Below are 18,852 nucleotides of genomic sequence, written 5' to 3' on the forward strand. Positions count from 1 at the left end.
TCCTGACAGCTTCCCTCAGCCTCAGCCTGGGCTTTCCGCACTCACTCCAGAGTTTGTTTTTCTTTCTTTCTTTTCATTTTTTTCTCTTCCTGTCTTAGCTACGTGTTTTCCCAGAATTCTTATGGGAATGGGGTATTTTCCTGCCCCCTCCCCCTTCCCCTTGTCTGTTAGATTTCCTGTTTTACAAACTCGCTTTGAATCCAGGCCCAGGGCTGGTGGGAAGCAGAGCCTCAGGGGCCTCCCGGCAGCTTCCAAGGGCCTTGATCGCCCTGGGCCCCCTGGCACTCCCCTTCCTCACAGCCGCCTGGCCTTTGGAACAGCTGGCAGGCGAGTGCCAGGCACCCAGCCTTGAAGAAACAACTGTGAATGAAGGAGACAGTCTCCTGACAAGGCTGGTGGCCCTTGACATTTTTCAGGATTGCCGCGCTGGCTTCTTTCTTAGTCTACCTGGGACGTCTTCCCTGTGCCTCACCAGGGCCCACTTCACAGCCACTTCCAGGGGAGTCTCTTGGGACCCCACTAAACCTCTTTTCTGATTTTCGCTCCCTTAGGTCTGTTGCTCTCATCCACCTGCTTCTAGCAGCCTGGAATTGCTCTTTGGGTGGGCAGAGCTGGGTCTCTGTACCCAGCCCAAAGCCTAATTAAGGGTACATAGAAAGAGAGCACAGCAAGGCTGAACTGAACTGAGCCAGCAGACTGCACTGCACCCTGCAGCTTCCTGCTGCCGGTGGGATGCTTCTGGGCTGTCCTCATTAACTTAGCACTTGCTGAGTTCCTGCCGTGCTCGAAACCAAGCACAAAGGACCGTTCCCAACACTGTCCTCGTGTTTTTCTCTAATGCTTGCCATGTCCTACTTTGCTTTGGAGAGATCCGTGTACCCTCATGCCCCTCTGGGAGCCAGAGACCAAGGCCTCATGTTTCGGTACTTCAGCAAAGTCTAGCATGCAATAGGAGCTTAATAATTGACTGTTGCTTTGTAAAGAGCATCCAGATGGCAGAGCCCTTTCAGGGGGTTTCTGAAAGGGATTGTGGAGTTGCCATATACATGGACCTCTGCAGGCACAGCGAGGTCGGCGGTGAGCTCAGGGTCAGTGTTCTCACCTGCCCTTTTAGCTGGCAGCCCTCGCTGGATGCCTTGTGGACCGCCCTGAGAAGCCTCGTACTTGTTCCCTGACCTTTGGTTTGAGGCTGTGAGTGCGTGTGTGTCTCTGTCTTCTCTCTTCTGTTCCCTGGGAGAGCAGCGGCCAGGTTGGCTTCATCCCTGAGTTCCGGGACCCCTGGGGGAAAAGAGGAAGGGACAGAGCAGGCAGTGGATCACAGGCAAAGTGGCTACGTGCCGGTCCAGTAAGCCCTTTGGCAAAGGACTGCATGTCAGCCTGGGCTGAGGAAGGTGAGCTTTGCCCTTCTAAGACTCTGTCTGTCCTGGCCTCCCACACTGGCCAGGCTTTGCCTCCTGAGCTCCCAGCCTTCCTGCTTGGCCTACAACCCAGTGCTCAAGATGCCTAGGCTGAGATAGGGATGGCGAGGGGCTGGCCCGACTCCTTTTTGGCGTAGTTCCCTTGGAAAGGAGGGTGGCTCTGGGGTGGGGCCTGTGGGCTTCCAGACCTTGGAGCAGCTTCTGGGAGTAACTGGATTGGGCTGTGTCCTAGATCACCATCCCGAGGGGGAAAGACGGCTTTGGCTTCACCATCTGCTGCGATTCTCCGGTCCGAGTCCAGGCTGTGGATTCCGGTGAGTGTCTTGGGTGATGCCAGCCCTGCTCGCCTGCCATGCACCTGGGCTTTGCAAATCAGACCTTAGAACTGAAAGGGATGCCCCACACTGGAGCAAAGCATCTCCTCATTTTTCAAAATGAAAAGAATAATATTTTTAAGTGACTACAGATAAAACTGAAGTTTATGAAAATATACCCATTCTTTTCTTTTGTTTTTATCAAAACGAAAATAGATTTTTATATTTTGTTTCCCAAGCATTTCAAACAGGAACTAAACCTATATTTTCAATAACGGCTGCATGGGAAAATGAGTCATTTCTGAACTCTGTTTGGAGTCGATATTTTATCCTATTCCAAGCTTGATTAAAACTTAAAAATAGGCATTCCTTCCCCACTTTTCACAAAGAAAAGACTTCTCCTAATCATCGAGTGAACATCTTAAGAGGAGAAGCCAGGGCCCAGTGATCTGGCTAACCCCCAGTGCCTGCACGGGAATGAGGCGTGAGGTTGGTGCTCAATGAATGGTGTTGAAGGAAAGAATGAAATGTGTGAGCCTGCTGACAAGGAAGGGTTCTTAGTGGGGTGGGAGCCCCTGGCAAGGGGCTGGCTGGAAGGCTGGACAGCAGAGAGGCGTGAGCAGGTGGGGAGGAGATGAGGGCAAAGGGTGTGTTCCTTTAAGGCCCCTGAGAACCACCAAGGTCAGCCCCTCAGTTCACAGATGAAGAAACAGACAGAGGCAGTCCTTGTTTGAGGTCACTGGAGAAACAAAGTACCCCAGGTCCTCTAAGTGGGTTGTGGGCTTCAGGAGCCTCTGAGTGGCTTTTTCTTTTGGTCCTTACAGGAGGCCCGGCAGAGCGGGCAGGGCTACAGCAGCTGGACACGGTGCTACAGTTGAATGAGAGGCCTGTGGAGCATTGGAAATGCGTAGAGCTGGCCCATGAGATTCGGTGAGACGGGCAGGGGGCAGCCCGGGACCTCAGTGTGATGGCACACCTTTCTTCCCCAACCCTGGGCACGGGGTCTTACCCTTTCCTTCTTTGCCTAGCTGTTAGCAATTTACTTTGCCCCTCAGGGAATCAGTTTCTTGGCCTGAAAATGGAAGGTTCAGGCTCAGAGCAATTGTGGATCCCAGAGCCAACAGCGGGAAGAAGCTCTCAAACAGACCCTGTGGTTCCCGATGGGGCTCCAGGGGGTGGCTTTCCACTTTAGCTACTTATTTAGCTAATTATTCCTGACACCTCAGAGCTAAGCCCATTGTTTTTAAAGGATATGTAGATGTTGCAACTGTTTCAATTGCACGATTAAAAACTTATTCTTTAAAATGTTTGGGCCCTCTAAATTTTGACCTACTGGGGTAGAACCCTCATGGCCCATTGTAGGGGTTGCGTGTAGGTGGTTTGTTTGCTCCTCTTTGCTTATGCTTTGCCCACAACAGACGTCACTAGTTGAGTTTGGTACTCCTTGTTTACCCTGGCTTCGGTCTCAGCATCTTTCTCAGTCTCTGCCAGTCAGAGTTGACTTAAGGGACCCCTGTGCTGTCTCTGCCTTAAGCGGCCTCTTACCCGGCTTCTGCCCTGACATTAGGGGCCTCTTCCCCTTCACTACTCTTCCTCTCTTCCCCTGAAGGCCCTTACCCTGGCTGACTTCCTGGTCTCCCCCAGACTCAACTTCTTTATGTAACTCCCCTCCTCCCCCTGCCAACTTCCAGGAGCTGCCCCAGTGAAATCATCCTGCTCGTGTGGCGCATGGTCCCCCAGGTCAAGCCGGGGCCAGATGGTGGGGTCCTGCGGCGGGCCTCTTGCAAGTCCACCCATGACCTCCAGTCACCCCCCAACAAGCGGGAGAAGAACTGCACCCATGGGGCCCAGGCACGGCCTGAGCAGCGCCACAGCTGCCACCTGGTATGTGACAGCTCTGATGGGCTGCTGCTCGGCGGCTGGGAGCGCTACACCGAGGTGGCCAAGCGCGGGGGCCAGCACACCTTGCCTGCGCTGTCCCGTGCCACTGCCCCCACCGACCCCAACTACATCATCCTGGCCCCGCTGAACCCTGGGAGCCAGGTATGGACAGCTGGTTTGGAGAAGGTGAAGGGCATTGGTTCCTGTGTGATGCCAGGAAAAGACTTGAGGCGAGGCGCCTAAGAGGGGGCTGGAAGTGTTGAACTAGGAGGCAGGTTGTGTGTTAGCTCTGCTGCTGCAAGGCTACTCTGCGTAAAGAGAGCAGGTGGGTCTTTGTGGCCTCAAGGCGCAGATTTAGGACCAGGGGACGTCACAGAGTGGAAGATGGCACCTCAAAAGAAAGAAAAGCTTTGTGCCAGTCTGCACTTTTCCCCAGTAGAATGGGTTGCTGTGTGTGGTAGGTGGTGAGCCCCCTGTCACAGGGGTGTGAAAGCATACACTGAATGATGGCATGGTGGGGTGATGGAGTGCATACCCCAAAACATTAGTCCCACGAGATACTCTGGGAATAAAGTGTTCTGAGGTCAAATAAGTTTGAGAAATATCCCATACTCTTCCTTTTCTGGAGAGTCCCAATGCAAATTAGCCTATTTGAGGCTCTGAGGACATCCCGTAGTGAAGAGAGTGGTTGGACGTGGTTTAACTCAGCATTTCCCAGACTCCCCTGCTGGTGTTCTCTTTGTGGCAGGGTTGTTAGCGTCCCACAGTGCCAGTGTTCCATGGAACGCACTTTGGAACAAACTGCCATCAAGGAAGTTGGGAACTTGGCCAAGGGATGACAGCGAAAGCCTTGTCCAGCTCTAGTATTCTGGAGGATTCTGGGTTCTGTGTTCCCTCTGAGCGCCCCCTCTCAGCATGTAGCATGACTGCTATTTTTCCCCGCATTACCTGAGGTGTTGTTCCCTTCTCGTCCCCAGGCTGGGGGTGAGCAGCCTGTCTAGTTGTCCTGCCCTGTTCCCGGGGCTGAGGTGGTTCTCCTGTCTTTTCCCTGCAGCTGCTGCGGCCTGTGTACCAGGAGGATGCCATCCCTGAAGGTGAGTCTGTCCTCTGCTGTGCCCTCCCAAAGCCCAAGCCCCGGAGAGACTGTGAGGTCAGCTGGGAGGTCAGGTACAGCCTCCTCCTCGGAGGTTGGAGGCCCTCTCCACAGAGTCAAGATCCCCTTGCTTGTTGATGTAGACTCTGTTTCCTTTGGTACATTTTCTCCCTCACTGAACTAGTGTCTTTCTTCCTTGGAGCCTGCCTAAGAAGGAAGAGAGATCTTACCAGAGCAATCACAGACATGGTGTTTAGGACTCAGGCATTCAATTGAGATTTATCCAATTTTACTGAGCAACCAATATATGTTAGGTGCTGTAGGCAACACGATCAGGCCTACATAGAAGGGAGGCATGGAGTTTGGAGCTGGGAGGTCTCAAGTTGGATTTCTGGCTGTGTGACTTCGATCAACTCATGTCCCCTTACTGGGCCTCAGTTTCTTCATCTATAAAATGGGGCTGATAATTCCCACCTCAAAGGGCTATGGGAGGATTAAATGGGGCAGTGGTTGTGAGCAGTGGTCTGTATCCCAAGAGTAGTTATCTTTGAAGTGCACGGATGTCTCTGCTGTTGGAGTGATTCTTCTTTGGCCTTCAAATCCTGGCCCTGTCTTGTCATGACCAGGGAAAAAAGCTGGACTCAAATCATTTCCTTCTCTCAGGAAGCCCGAGATATCAGTCCTGATGCTGGAGTTGGCTGGGCATTCTGTTAGTCCCCCTCGTGCCTGCTGGAGACCTCTGACACAAGTGTCTAGGAAGCCGAGACCGGCCCTGCCTGCTGGTCTGTGATGCCTGCCTTGAGTATGCCTGAGCCCTTCTCCTAGTGCCAGCAGAATTCCCTTTGACCTCCTTCCTCGAGAGTGGCCTTCTCCCAGGCACTTGTACTTGCTTCTGTGCTGGTCCCCCTCTAACGGTACTGTGAAGATGATGTTTGCTTAGAGTGGGTACTTGAAAGAATGCTTGCGTCTTTTTGGAAGAAAAGGGCTCTTATCAGGCTCAGTGCTGCTGATGGGAAAAATCTTCATTCTCTCCAGGCTGGAGCATTCGGGTGTTTGGGCCTGTTCTGTCAGAAATGAATCTGTGTTCCTTTTGGAGAGGAGTCTGATAGTGATTCAACCCTGAGTTTTTAAAAAAGCTTTTATTTGGCGCATGAGCTTCGAGTGGAGATGCCACTGCTGAATGGTGACTTCATTAGGAGCAGGGCCTGGGTCAGCTCTGTGCGTCCAATGCCGGATGTGTGACAGAAGACAGAAGGTACTCAGTAGAATTTCTGTTACTCAGATGACTGAAGGAGAATGATTCTGATTGCCTCTAAGGGTTTGCAGACTGGTCACCGAGTAAGGGAGCTGGAGAGGTGTGTCACCTGTGGTGGGCCAGTGATTGACAATTGGCTCCCTCTCAACCCGAGAGGTGACTCGGAGTCTCCCTGCCACCCTCCTAACCTGTGTCCACATTTTGCTTCCCCTCTGAGAATACAGTACTTAGTGACCCAAGAAGGGCACAGTCATTTAAGCCATGGGAAGTGGGACAAGAAAAGTAATGATGATGATGTTAATAATGACAGTAACTATTTGAATGCATTGTATGAGGAACTTGACCTTCCTTCATAATGTTCGGTATCCAAGAACATCTTTGTTCTTTACCAGGGATCAAGTCTTCATAGCTCCCAGTCCTGGGGTCCAGAAGAAGAGGTGGATTTCAGGGCACAAAGCTTCATTTAGACACACTCAGGGTTCTCCCAAGGCTAGGCTGTCACTAGGGTGCCGACTTCTTTCCCTCCCTCTGGCTGGGCTGCCTGGCCTTCTTTCAGGAGGGAGCTTTGAGCCATCCTGAGCTGAATGGGGTTTGGTGCCCTTCCGGGGCCTGAGGCGCCTGCCTGCCTGTGGTTGACATGTTTTCCAGGACCACTGGTGCCCTTGGCATTGTCCTGTGCCCTGTGAAGGTGGCCTGGGCCTCAGATTTGCCTCTGCTAGGGCAGAATGGCCGCCAAGACTTACCTCAGAAGCCGGAGCAAAGCCGAGTAATTACTGCGTTTGGTCAGTGAAGCAGGTGTTAGAGCAAAGAGGGGCGATGTGGGGTTTTGGAGCACAGATGATAAGAGGTAGCAGGTGGGAAGTCAAGACTAGACTGTTTTAACGAAAAATACTTCAAAAAATCAGTTTTGGAGATCCATGTCCACTAGCCAGCCACACATTATTTAGGAGTGCACAGAGATGGGGCACATGGGCATGACAGCCACATAGGTTGGGCTGATCCCACCTTGTACTATTTGCTGGCCAAATAATCTTAGGCAGGTCACCCAACTACCTCAGGCCTAAATTGTCTTGTCTATAAAATGAGGCTGAGCAGATCTTTCACACCTGAAGGCAGAGGTGTACGTCAAGTGGCTTTTTCATCACTCTTCAGGCCCAAGGTGAAGACTGTGTGACAGCCTTACACAGCTAGGCTAGGGAAGGGAAGAAATGGATTCTTTTAAAAGTCTGAGACTAGGGGGCACAGGGCCCAGATTTTGGCATAAGCAAACAGTATCTTTCTTTAATTTTGGTCTGTTTTGCCTTAATCCCCTGCTTGTTGGTCCTCTGTGGTTTTTGCCGTCTCTGGTCTAGGCTTGGCTATGTGAAATTAGACTGTCTGGTTCCAGGCTCACAGTACGGTCCGAGGCTCGGCAGCTTTGTCCTAACCCCAGCCCTGATGGCTGGATTATTTGTCAGCTTGGGGTTTGTAGTAGTCCCTCGTGCGCTCCCACTCTGGTGTTATTCACCAAGCCCTTTCCCATCGGGTCTCTTGTGTGTGCCTCCCACACTGGCCCTGGGACAGGCAAGGCAGCGTTTTGTCCACTTTACACTTTGCAGTGGAGAGAACTGGCTCAGAGGGGCAAGGAAACTGTTCAGGGTGCACGACTAGTCTCTGGGGAAGCCTGTGCTCACGTTCAGGTGTCTTGTGCAACTCAAATCCTGAGAGACTCAGGATGGGTTCTTTCAGCAAGGGGCCATGGCCTGGCAGCACAGACCCCCCTGGGACATATGTCATGGCCGGATCAGACCATGAGCTGTGTAACTACATCCATGGATCTGTCTGCCCTCCCCCTGCCCCCGTCCTGGGTTCATGCTCTTTCTACTTTTCTCGAAGCACCTCCCCGAAGAGGCAGGAAGTGGTTTCAATGATTATGGTTTGAGTGCGACCCCAAGATACAGCTGGGATCCGTGGTCACTTGTGGGAGGGGGAGTCAACTTGTTTTTCTCACCCTGCTCCGTGAGAAGGGGGACAAGGTGGGTGGAGGAAACTAGTGCGAAACCTTCTGAGTTGAGTTTTTCCTCTGAGGTTGTGGACCTCGCGTTGGTGGGGAGCTTCCCCCAAATGTAGCTGGAGTCAGGCCACATGTTTACCCCCTGGCTGCAAGGACAGGGGGTGGTGGAAAGACACCTGGGCTCTGCGATAGGAGCTGGGCATGCAGGTGAGGGATGGCTAGTCAGTCGGCTGCCCACCTTGGCAGCAGGAACCCTTGGAGAAGCCAGGAGTGGGTAGAACCTGAATGCTGCAGAGTATGACTCCTACCTGCTTGTGTCCAAGAATCTCCGACTTTTGAGCTGCTCTCTGTTTTGCTTCTCTGCCCATGGAACTCTATTGACAAAGACCTGCAGGACATCCCTGTTCAGTGTGGGGGAGTGTCTGGCTGTATCCTCTTAAAGAGGAACCCCCTGAATCCTTTCTGCTCTCTTCCCTGGGGGTGTCTCCCACTCCCTGTCTTTCTTTCCTTTTTCTGATTAGAATAGTTTGTGAGTTGGTGGCCAAGCCAGGAGGAACTCCTGGCTGTGATAAAACCTAGGATTCCCAGACTCCCTGAAACACATGATTAACTTGCTTTTCCAAGTGGAGGAATTATAACAGCAAGAACCACAATAAGTTAGCAGCTGACTTTTATTGTGTACTTATAGGTCCCAGGTCCTGTGCTAGGGGCTTCACTTAGAGCATCTCATTTAATCCTCACAGCAACCCAGTGAGCTTGAAACTGTTATTATGGTTGAGGAAACCAAGACTCTGAGGAGGGAAGTGAATTGCTGGAGGTCACCAAGCCAGTAAGCAGAGCAGTGGGATTTGGGCACAGCCATCTGGCTTCTGGCTGGTGCTCTTTCCTGAGAAATGGAGTAGCAGGAGCCGATCCTTGTTCTAGACTGACTTCAGTGAGCCAGGTTGCTCCAGCTCCCTTGGCTGATGGAGGGAGGACCGCGATACATCCCGGGGAAGCCCACTGTCTCTGCTACCACTGCAGAGACCCGATTTCCAGTCCTTTGGTCCGTGTGACCGAAGAGGTGATGGGGTGGGAGAGCTGTGCTAGGTGCGTGCAGGGAATGGTGGGGATGGGGTAAAGGGGAGACCACGTGCTCTGCCACCTGGGCAGTTGCTGCTCTGCCCCAACTGATTGTCCTAGGTGGAACTGTGGTCCTGGTGAGGTCAGATCTTCTGATTTTTAAAAGTATGAGGCCAAACCGATACTTCTGATTTGGGCCCTGGGTCACCAGATGGGGACTGTAGCCTCCATCACAGATGGTCGCTCTCAGCTCCGCCCAAGCCTTGGGGTTGTTTATTCACGTGTCAGTATCTCTCATAGATTGTGAGAGAATTCCTTGAGAACTGAGATCCTTCTGAGGCCTCCTTGTGTTATTCTCAGCACCTTGCACAGGGCCTGGCACATAGCAGATGCTCACAGCAGTGGCTGTTGACTGAGTCTGTCTCCTGCTTCTGCAGAGGGGATGCCTTTGCAGGGGTCATGGAAATGCCTCACAGTCCCCCATCTCTGTTCCACAGAATCAGGCAGTCCCAGCAAAGGGAAGTCCTACACGGGCCTAGGGAAGAAGTCCCGGCTGATGAAGACGGTGCAGACCATGAAGGGCCATGGAAACTACCAGAACTGCCCAGTCATGAGGCCACACACCCCACACTCAAGCTATGGCACCTATGTCACCCTGGCCCCCAAGGTCCTGGTGTTTCCTGTCTTTGTTCAGGTGAGCTGGTGAGTGCCCCCAAGGGAGGTGAGAAAGAGGAGGGTCCTTCATCTCAGGACTCGGGGATAGTCCCTTATTCCAGGACTGGGAGCCCGGCCTCCTTTAGGGAAAGACAAATAGCATCAGACGCTTAGCATTCTCGGGGTTGTACTGAGGCAGCCCAGGTCTCTGGGAGAGTGGGGGCAGGGAAGCCCAGCAACAAGGGGTCCCCTCCCTGTACCCACGGACCTCCCCTTTCTCCAGGGATAAACCAGGCACACTACAGCTGCTTGTGTTGTCACTGGGCCTCTGTGCTGAGGCTTCTACTTCCTGGCTCATCCAGTGGTTTATTGTTTGGAGATGATCAAGGGAGAGCCTCGAAGTCTGACATCTTATCTGGCCTCCTTGGTCTTGGCAAACGTGTCTGGCCAATAATAGCTGGTGGCCTGAGATTCCCTTAGATCTCCCTGCTCCTATTTTTCCCTCTTCTCTCTCATCCTCCCCATTTCCAAACCTTTATTGATTCTATCACCCATATCTAACCACTGCGAGCATTTAGGTGTCTTACTATCCATTTTTTATCCTGTCGCTCGCTTTTTTTAAAATGAAAGTTGCAGCACGAATGTTTCCCATGTTATTAAATACTTTCTGAGCCTGTGTTTTATAGTGGCTGCACACTATTATATGGACGTACCATATTTATTTAACCAGTCCTCTATGCAGACGCTTATGTTATGTCTACTTCTCTTGCTATTATTGTAGATAATTCTGTGATGAAAACCCTTGTGTATGACTTGCCTCTTTGATTATTTTCCTTGGAAGAGAGTCCTGGAAGTGAAATGACTGAGTTATGGGTCATAAGCATTTTAAAGGCTCTTTATATATATTGACAAATTACTTTCCATAAAGGCTTGGTTAGTTTATCCTCGAGGTCATCAGCAACATAGAGGTGACCATCCCAAGGGCTTCATTTCTGACCATTATTTCCTTGTCTGGTGTCTCTGGCATCCCACTCTAGGCCTGCCATTGTCTAGTGGACCTTAGGACTCACAGTTTTTAGGACCTGGCACACCTCTGGCGGGTGACATATTTCTTTTTGACTTTCTTTTGGTCTCTTCTCTTTCTAGGGATGTAACCACAAAGGTCTTGGCATCCACGAGGGGTTATTTTTTCTTTTCATTTCAAAATTTTTACAAAAAATTAAAATTAGTTTTTAAAAAGTTATGAAAAATTTTCAGTTGTAGAATATATAAACCAAAAAAAGGCATGACACTTAAATGTACAGTTTAACAAATGATTTTAAAGTTGATATCCACGAAGATAAAGGAGTAGACCATTGCTACCACTCCGGAGGCCACGTATATCCCTTCTTGATTGGAATGCCTCCCTCCCCAGCAGAGTACCCGCTAGCGTGACTCTATGATAATCATTTTCTTGCTTTTCTTACCATCTATGTGTGCTTTCCTAAATAACACGCGTGGTGTGGCCTCTTTTTGAATGTTATTTAATGAAACCATACCGCATATATTCTTTTGGGCCCTGCTTCTTCTGCTTCATATTATTTGTAAGATCCACCCAAGTCATTGTGCGTAGTTGACATTTGTTCAGCACTTTGCTTGGCGTCAGGTGCTTAGAAGCCCTGTTATAAAGATGCGTGCATGAGGATAAGTCCTGCTGGGTAGTCCAGAGCTTTAAGGAGCTTTCTCTGAACTGGGCAGGGAGCGGGGGCTCCTCAGTGGATGTAGGGGAGGGTGATGGGATAGGGGGAGGGGTTCGGGTGAGAACTGGTCCCTGGGAACTGATGGCTGAGAAAGAGTCAGTTAACCGTGTGTTATGAATGTAGAGCAGGGATGGCGTGGCTTTGAAGGGACTCAAGTGACCAAATCCGGCACAGTGTGGTATCCCGAGACCTCTCCGGAGGTATCCTGAGAGCCTGGCCCTTACAGCAGAGATCATCCCGTGAGACATGGACAGGACAGATGGGAGCATGTGGGGCCTGGGAAGTCCCAGGAGCCCAGAGAAGTGGGGGAGCTGGGGGGAGGAGGACTGCGACATGCGGTTGGACTTCCTGCCAGAGAGTGTAAGACGCACAGTGAGGGCTGGTGGTGAAGGTGGCAGCAACAGTTCCGCCCAGGACAAGAGTATCTTTCTGTTTCCATCTGGGTATGAGGGGGCGAGTGGGTTCTTGGGGTGTGGGGAGGCCTGGCAGTCTTTTCTGTGTCTGGCTTTGCCAAGCTGTCTCCCCTTCCACCCACAGCCATCTCCATCAGGCCTCTTTGAAACTGCCCACTTTGTTTTCAGCCTTTAGATCTCTGTAACCCTGCCCGGACCCTCCTGTTGTCAGAGGAGCTGCTGCTGTACGAGGGGAGGAACAAGGCTGCAGAGGTAAGGCTTACATTTGTGCTTCCCAGTCGGGGTTTTCTGGTGGGCTTCGTTGGCTATCCTCCATCTCTCTTCCTGATGGTCTTAGAATTATATAATCTCAGGGTGAAAAAAACCTGGAAAGTCTTTCATCCCCCTCCATACCCTCCTTACCACACAGTGACCCAGCTTTTTATTGTACATTTGTAGTGATGAGGAGCTCACCCCTTTGCAAAGCTGTTTAGCCCACGTTTGATAGTTAGAAAGTTTTCACAGCCCCGTAAAGACATCTTATTGTCTATCCCAGCTTCCTCCAAGGAGCGGAAGAGAAGGCCATTCACCTCAGCTTTGATGAATGACCTTGTGGGTGAGAATTTTAGAGGAACATCAGTTACCCAGGTTTTCTGGGTTTGTTTTAAGCCAAATCTCAAATCGCCTTCTGAGGAATAAGTCTATGATTTCTCCTGGACTTCGGAGTCTGGGGTGTAGAGATCCTATCACCCTTCCTGGGTGCTGGTCCCTGCTGATGTCTGACTGGAAGAATTTCACTCACCCACACAGTCCCCAGAGCTGGCCAGGCTCCAGTTCAGTCCTGTGAGCTTGACTCGACTTGGGCACAGAAGTTGGTGCCCTGGGATTTTCAAGGCTACCTGAAGGTAAGGGGCTTGCTGTAGATCAGGCCCTCATTCAACACTGGCAGTGTGGCTTGGCTGCATTGAATGACAGCCTGAGGTAGTGTGGAAAGATCAGGAAACCTGAAGGCAGGAAGTACCTAGCCAGCTCCTGCTCTGCTGCTGGCTCACTGGAGACTTCTCCCTCCTTCTTCAGTCTTCTCATCCGAATAGTGGGTGTGTATTTGAGGCAGCTGGGGTTGGTTGCTCGCCAAGGATCCTTTCGGCCTCAGCATTCTGGGACAGTATATGTGTAATTGTGGCTAAAGCAGAGGCTGCTTTTATTTTGTTTTTGAATAAGCAGACCAGAACTCATATATTCCAAATGCACATCGTCTCTTTCAAGGGAACTCCTTGGGGAGACTGCATCCTTATTTCTACCACGCTGGCATTGCTCACTACATTTCTGGACCTCCTCTTGGGGAACTTTCTTAAGAACCTTGGCATATCTTCTGAATCGCCTCTATGGGAGTAAAACTTCATCTGTTGAGGGGGATTTGAGTTTTAGGAACACGAAGTCACTGGGCTCTGTGCTCAGTGAAGAAGGGTGTGGTGGATACAGTCGAGTGGCCAAGGGTCAGAAAGCGAGGTGGGGCTATAAATTCACAAGATTCTCAAGAAGGCATTTAGAAATGGCAGCCACCCTGAAATATATAGCTATGTTTACATTTACTCTTTTATTTGTCCACTCACCTTTAGGTCTCCAAACCTTGAGCACTTACTGTGTTACTGTGCATGCATTTTACATATTAGATCTCAATTAGCTCTTGAAGCAAAGGCACAATTGTCCTCACTCTATAGATGAGGAAACTGAGGCACCAGCAAGATTAACTGGGACTCGAGGGTCTCAAGGCTTATTTATAGGGGATGGAGCCAGGATTAGCACTCGCATCTCCGGCTCAGGCATGCTTTCCGTGATACCGTGCTGCCTCTGGCCTGTTTGTTTAAAAACTAACTAGTAAACACAAGCGGAAGCCATAGCATGATTACAATCTGTCCAAAAACTCTTTGTCTAATGGTTCTTTGGAACCTTAGAACTAAGAGACCCCTTTCGAAGATCAAAAGAAGCAATTTGAAGATGAGTAAAATAAATATATTTCTTTTTTTGATGTATGCAAGGAAGAAAGTATGTGCATCTTAGTGTCCTGTCATGTTATTCATTCCAGAATTATGACCCCGTCCAAGAGGGGCTTGGATAAATTTGCAGAATTGCAGTGTTGGTTAGTCCTCAGGAGCCGTCTGTTCTGATTTCTTCCCTGTGACTTCTAGCTGATGGTTTTCCAGCCAGTTCTCGAGTCTGCAGAGGCAGCCCCTAGAGGCATTGGTTTTGTTGCTGGAGAGTGCTAAATTGTAGAAAGTTCTCTCTTAAGCTCAATAGCAATCTTTATTCCCGGAATGCTGCCTCTTAGTTCTTGGTTCCTTCTCTGCTCTGAGCCTGCTCCAGTTTGCTAATGTCTGTGAGCTGATCCAGACCCGCACTGTGAACCGCCCTCATTACACAGCCTCCCAGCAGTCACAGACTTCATTAATATGCTCTGAAATCAAATAAACCAAATGAGGTAGCCTCATTTATACATTTTAATAATAGTTATTGAGTGTCTACAATGTAGCCAGGCCCTGTGCTTGAGCTTCCAGGAGTACTATGGGGCCCAAGACAGACACACCCTCACTTTACATACTGACTCACTGAGTTTACCATTAACTAAGGCACCAAGGTCTTTTCTGCAATGCCTGCCCTTAGGCCAGCTTCCCAGAGGAAGCTTCTTTAGGGCTACTTGGGAGAAGCGACCCTCCAAGTTGCAAGGATTCTCTAAGGAAGTGATCCCTCAACGCTTGACCCTTTGGGAAAACAGATGTGTCCTCGGAGCAAGTGTAGTGGGGAGACACCTGGTGGGCAGCAGGTAATTGGGCCATGGAGGTGGGTGACACTCCACTGTGGGCTGCTGTGGCTCCTGCTGGAGCAAAGCCAGCAGGATGCTGGTGAGATGGAAGAGGGGCTCACCTGCCTTCCCCCGGCACGCTTGCCCCTCTGCCCTACCTCCAGCCATGTGCCAGTTCTGTTCTTTCCCTGACCTGACCTTTGGGGAAATTCTTCGTTCATGCCTTAATCACTTCCTGTCTAGACCACATTTCCAGTTCTGGGAAGCAGGGCCAGAGCGGCAGCCTGGGGCTTTTCTCACCTTGCCCATGGGCGCTTGCCATCTATCCAGCCCTTTCTGGGCTGGGGCCGTTTTTAAAATTTTTTAGGCTTCTGACAGACTGTTTAGTCCACCCCTTACCCTGCCAGCTTCCCTGCGGGTCTGCAGGTGACTTCCAGGTTTTTCTTGAGTGGGTCGGGGAGCCCAGTGTTTGTTTGCTTGTGTTGGGCTAGTTTAAAGCCTTCTCCTTTCTACTGCTTGGACTTTGAAGACCTCCTCTCAGACAACCAACCCCTCAAATTCTTCTGAACTCTCAGATCATCCCCCCCGCCCCAACTTCATTTATTTTTTGGTCTCCTTTGCTCCTCTTTTTTGGTCTTTGTTGGATTCTTTCACAATCAGAGACGGGACAACTGAAGGCGTATTGCTATCTCTCTGTATAGTGAGCACTTTGGTGTCAGCCAGACCTGGGCAATAGTCGCTGGCTGTGTGGCCTTGGACAAGTCACTTAACCTCTTTGAGCTGTAGGGTCCTCATTTACAGATGAGGGCAACGATGTTATTTTTAAGTGAGGATCCACTGAGCAGAAAATAAGTGCTCAACAAATGGAGGCTTCTGTTGGGCTGTGTTGGGACAGGGCTGTGGTAGGAGGGCGTTGGGATAGAGTCATCACCCGGATCCTTGCCAACCCAGGGTTCCAGAGCCCTAATGTTTTGGTCCCATTAAGGGAGCTAGAGGCCCTGAGAGCCTCCTGCTCAAGGACGCCCTCCCTGTATTGTCTCTGTGGCCGACATTCTTCAAATCTCTGTGTTTGTGTTACACTCAAGAAGCCAAGTGGTCCTTTGAAAAATATTTATATTCTTTTAAATTACACAAAAGTAACAGAGTCCTGTTGCAAAATAACGCAAATTAAGCAGAAACGAATAAAGGAAAATCCACTCCCCAGAGTGAAGAGTGTGGTATCTTAGACATTTGAAAAATGTTAAATATAGACAGATTTATAGTTTTGTTTCACAAGATTGGATTATCCACTAGGTATTTTTGCACATTGCACTGTTTTGACTCATGATGGACAGATTACAGCTTCTGTCTACGTAGCTCTACTTTATGCTTTTAGTAGTTGCACAAAATTTTACCACATGAAGGTAGCATAATTTATTTTATCCATCCTCTCTTGATGAGCGTTTGTTCTTTTTTCTTTTACCCTTCCCTTGTTTATTTTATTACCTTTTTTTTCTATGTCATCCCCATTCCCCACTCCCATTAGTTTATATACGTTTTCTTTTATCACAAAATATTGCTAAGAACATCTTTACAGGTTCATATTTATAGAGCCTTATAAGTATTTCTGTTGGATAGTCTCAGAGGTGAAGTTGTTAGGTTGCCTTTAACAGTCGGATAGCTAAATGTTAACACGCTGGCTTTCTAAACTTCAATGACAACCTAACAGGTACTCACTGCGACCCTTGCTAGTGCATGCCAGGCCCTCCTAGCTGACTCTTCTAACTTCAGAAGAGATGAAGTGTCGAATTTTGACACCGCAAAGGGAAATTCACATAATTAATTATATTTTGTTTTCCTCAGAGAATCTAAAATTGGATTTTATTGCTCTTGACTACAGACCACTGAGGATTTACAAAACAAAGAATGGTGTAATCTTTAGTGGCATTTGAGGATTAAGGGGATTTTTGTAGCACAAAAATATGCTGAGCATGCCTGTTGGTTTACCTATAATGTCTAAAAATAGCTTTCTCCTTTATTTTTGAAGCAGCTAGTGCATAAAAGGGATAAAAGTTGTGCACATGTCTGTATCGGAGCATAAGTAACTGGCTTTTTCTTGAACTGATTGCGCATTACTGCAGTTAAAATTATCTGCAAGGGATTGGGTTGTCATAATATCTCACACTGCATGATGCTTCAATTCACAGTCTGCACAGAGCTTGTGAAAGGAGCCTGTGGGGAAACTGGGCAGAGTCTCTGCCCCTGTTTGTATGGATGAGAAAACTCGTGGGACTTAACCGAGTTTTCATGGCTACTTAGTGGGATAGGAGCCTCATGACTTTTGATTTCAAATCTAGTGCTCTTAGAGCCAGATATTTAGAGGAGAATCCAAACAGATGCGGAACATCCTGCAGCTCGGGAGTGGCTCTAAGCCAAGGGTGCTGGGCTGGAGATTCCAGGGGCTTTTGGCCAGAGAGGTGGGCTTGTGGGCTGTCAGGCCACGGAGAGGCTTGCGGGGGCCATCTGCCATGGAGGGTGAGGGTCATTTCTGTCGTTTATTATTTTTTTCCCACTGTGAGGTGTGGAGCTGTAGAAAACTGTAGGACAAAGGGGCAGTCTCAACTACAGGTCAGGTCTCTGCCCTTGCCTGAGGCCACACTAAGTCCGTTCCTGGTCCTGTCTGAGATGATGAGGGATCCTTATCTGGACCTCTAGGAGAGGTCATGGCTCCCGGCCTCTGGGACAGCTGAAGAACCAGTTCTGTTTGCTCTTGCCTGACACAGGTGACGCTGTTCGCCTATTCGGACCTGCTGCTCTTCACCAAGGAGGACGAGCCGGGCCGCTGCAACGTCCTGAGGAACCCCCTCTACCTCCGGAGCGTGAAGCTGCAGGAAGGTAAGTGATTGCCCAGGATGCCCTGGGACCCCTCCTCGCTTGTGCCAAATCCACCACTCTGGACACTCTAGAGGCTCAGTTTGGGTCCAGCCCCTCTGGTGCTGAGCTGCTAGTTGTCGGTGAGGCATCTGAGCGTGTGCCATCCGGTCCTGTCCCAGGGCTGGTGGGCTCTCAGACACTTACGTTCCATTCTAGGCTGGCAGACTTCCCCATGCACCCTGAGTTTTGCTGGGAGGTTTCTTTTCCAGAGATGTTTAGGGAGGATGGGGAGTAGAGTGGGAAGAGCTTTGGACTTAGACCCGCGTTCGGATCTCGGCCCTGCCCCCTCACTACTTATGTGACCTTGGGGAAGTTACTCAACCTCTCTGAACCCGTTTCCTCGCAGGTAAATGTGGGATAGCAATAGTCTCTCAGAAGGTTGTTGCGAAGGTTAAATTAGGTCATATATGCAAAGTGCCTGACCCACGCCAGGTGCCCAATAAATGCTACTTGCCACCACACTCACCACACATATCCGGGACAAGAGACCACTGTTCCTTCTCTCTCGGCTGCGTTGCTCTGGCCAGAGCCCAAGGAATCTGGAGCATATGTGGCTGGGGGCCGGCGAGCAGGAGCACCTGGGAGCGTGGAGTGAACCTCAGCCCCAAACTTTGCATCATGCCCTCCTCCACTCGGGAACGGGAAGCCGGCTGGGAGAGTATCTGTTGAGTGGTTTGGTTTGGCGCCTGAGGTCTCTGCTGAAAGGGGCTTGATTTCCTCTCCCAGATTGTGAAAACAACAACAGACCTGTTTGAGCATGAGTGACAGGAGCAGGGAGGAAAATATTACCCAACGAAAGAATTCTGTTTTGACGGGTTTTGCTCCAGGAAAACTTCCTGCCTGTTTGCAAACCCGACCTGTGTGCTTGGCCCCTGCTGGCCTTCCTCCTTAGACACCGGGCAGCGTGAGAACCAGGAACTACTTACAACTTCTTCTCTGCCTCTAGCTTTCTCCTGCCCACTGACCAGGGCGGCCACTGAAAGGAAAAAGCAAGTCACCTCGCTTGGGGCCAGCCCCTCCCTCGGGGCGGGTTCCATCTGACTAAAGTCAGTGGTGAGGAGCAGTTCTCTGAGCAAGTTCAGCTCAGACCCTGGCACTGCAGGGAGCTCCCTTGGGAGAGGGGCAGGTGAGAGCTACTGCCCTTGGCTTCCTGCTGCTCTGTCTTTTCCTCCCTCCCTCACACCAGCTTCCCCTACATGTCCACTGCCGCGTCCCGCCCACCCTCCTGCGCACACATTGTACAGTCCTTTCCTGTGTGCATCTGCCCATCCTCAGCTCAGACAGTCTGGGACCCAGTCGGCTGTGAGGAGTACTAGGGGGCAGGTAACGTGGGCTGAT

The 18,852-nt window shown here is 50.3% G+C and overlaps 1 protein-coding gene across 4 annotated transcripts in view; it reads left to right on the forward strand.

The window, feature by feature from the left end:
• The window catches only part of RGS3 (regulator of G protein signaling 3), a 118,845-nt gene that overhangs the window by 31,509 nt on the left and 68,484 nt on the right, over positions 1-18,852 (forward strand). Inside the window, exons 9-15 of one of the 4 annotated variants that reach the window (XM_011360919.1) lie at positions 1,651-1,732; positions 2,557-2,662; positions 3,424-3,775; positions 4,668-4,707; positions 9,514-9,710; positions 11,991-12,074; positions 17,364-17,475. In XM_011360919.1, the coding sequence (XP_011359221.1) occupies positions 1,651-1,732; positions 2,557-2,662; positions 3,424-3,775; positions 4,668-4,707; positions 9,514-9,710; positions 11,991-12,074; positions 17,364-17,475 (973 nt within the window). Of the gene's footprint in view, positions 1-1,650; positions 1,733-2,556; positions 2,663-3,423; positions 3,776-4,667; positions 4,708-9,513; positions 9,711-11,990; positions 12,075-14,442; positions 14,623-16,705; positions 17,116-17,363; positions 17,476-18,852 lie in introns of those variants that run through there. The other 3 variants (XM_023531072.1, XM_023531070.1, XM_023531071.1) reach the window with 3 other exon arrangements.

This window comes from Pteropus vampyrus, unplaced genomic scaffold (genome assembly GCF_000151845.1).
Source record: "Pteropus vampyrus isolate Shadow unplaced genomic scaffold, Pvam_2.0 Scaffold61, whole genome shotgun sequence".
Classification (NCBI taxonomy): Eukaryota; Metazoa; Chordata; class Mammalia; order Chiroptera; family Pteropodidae; genus Pteropus; species Pteropus vampyrus.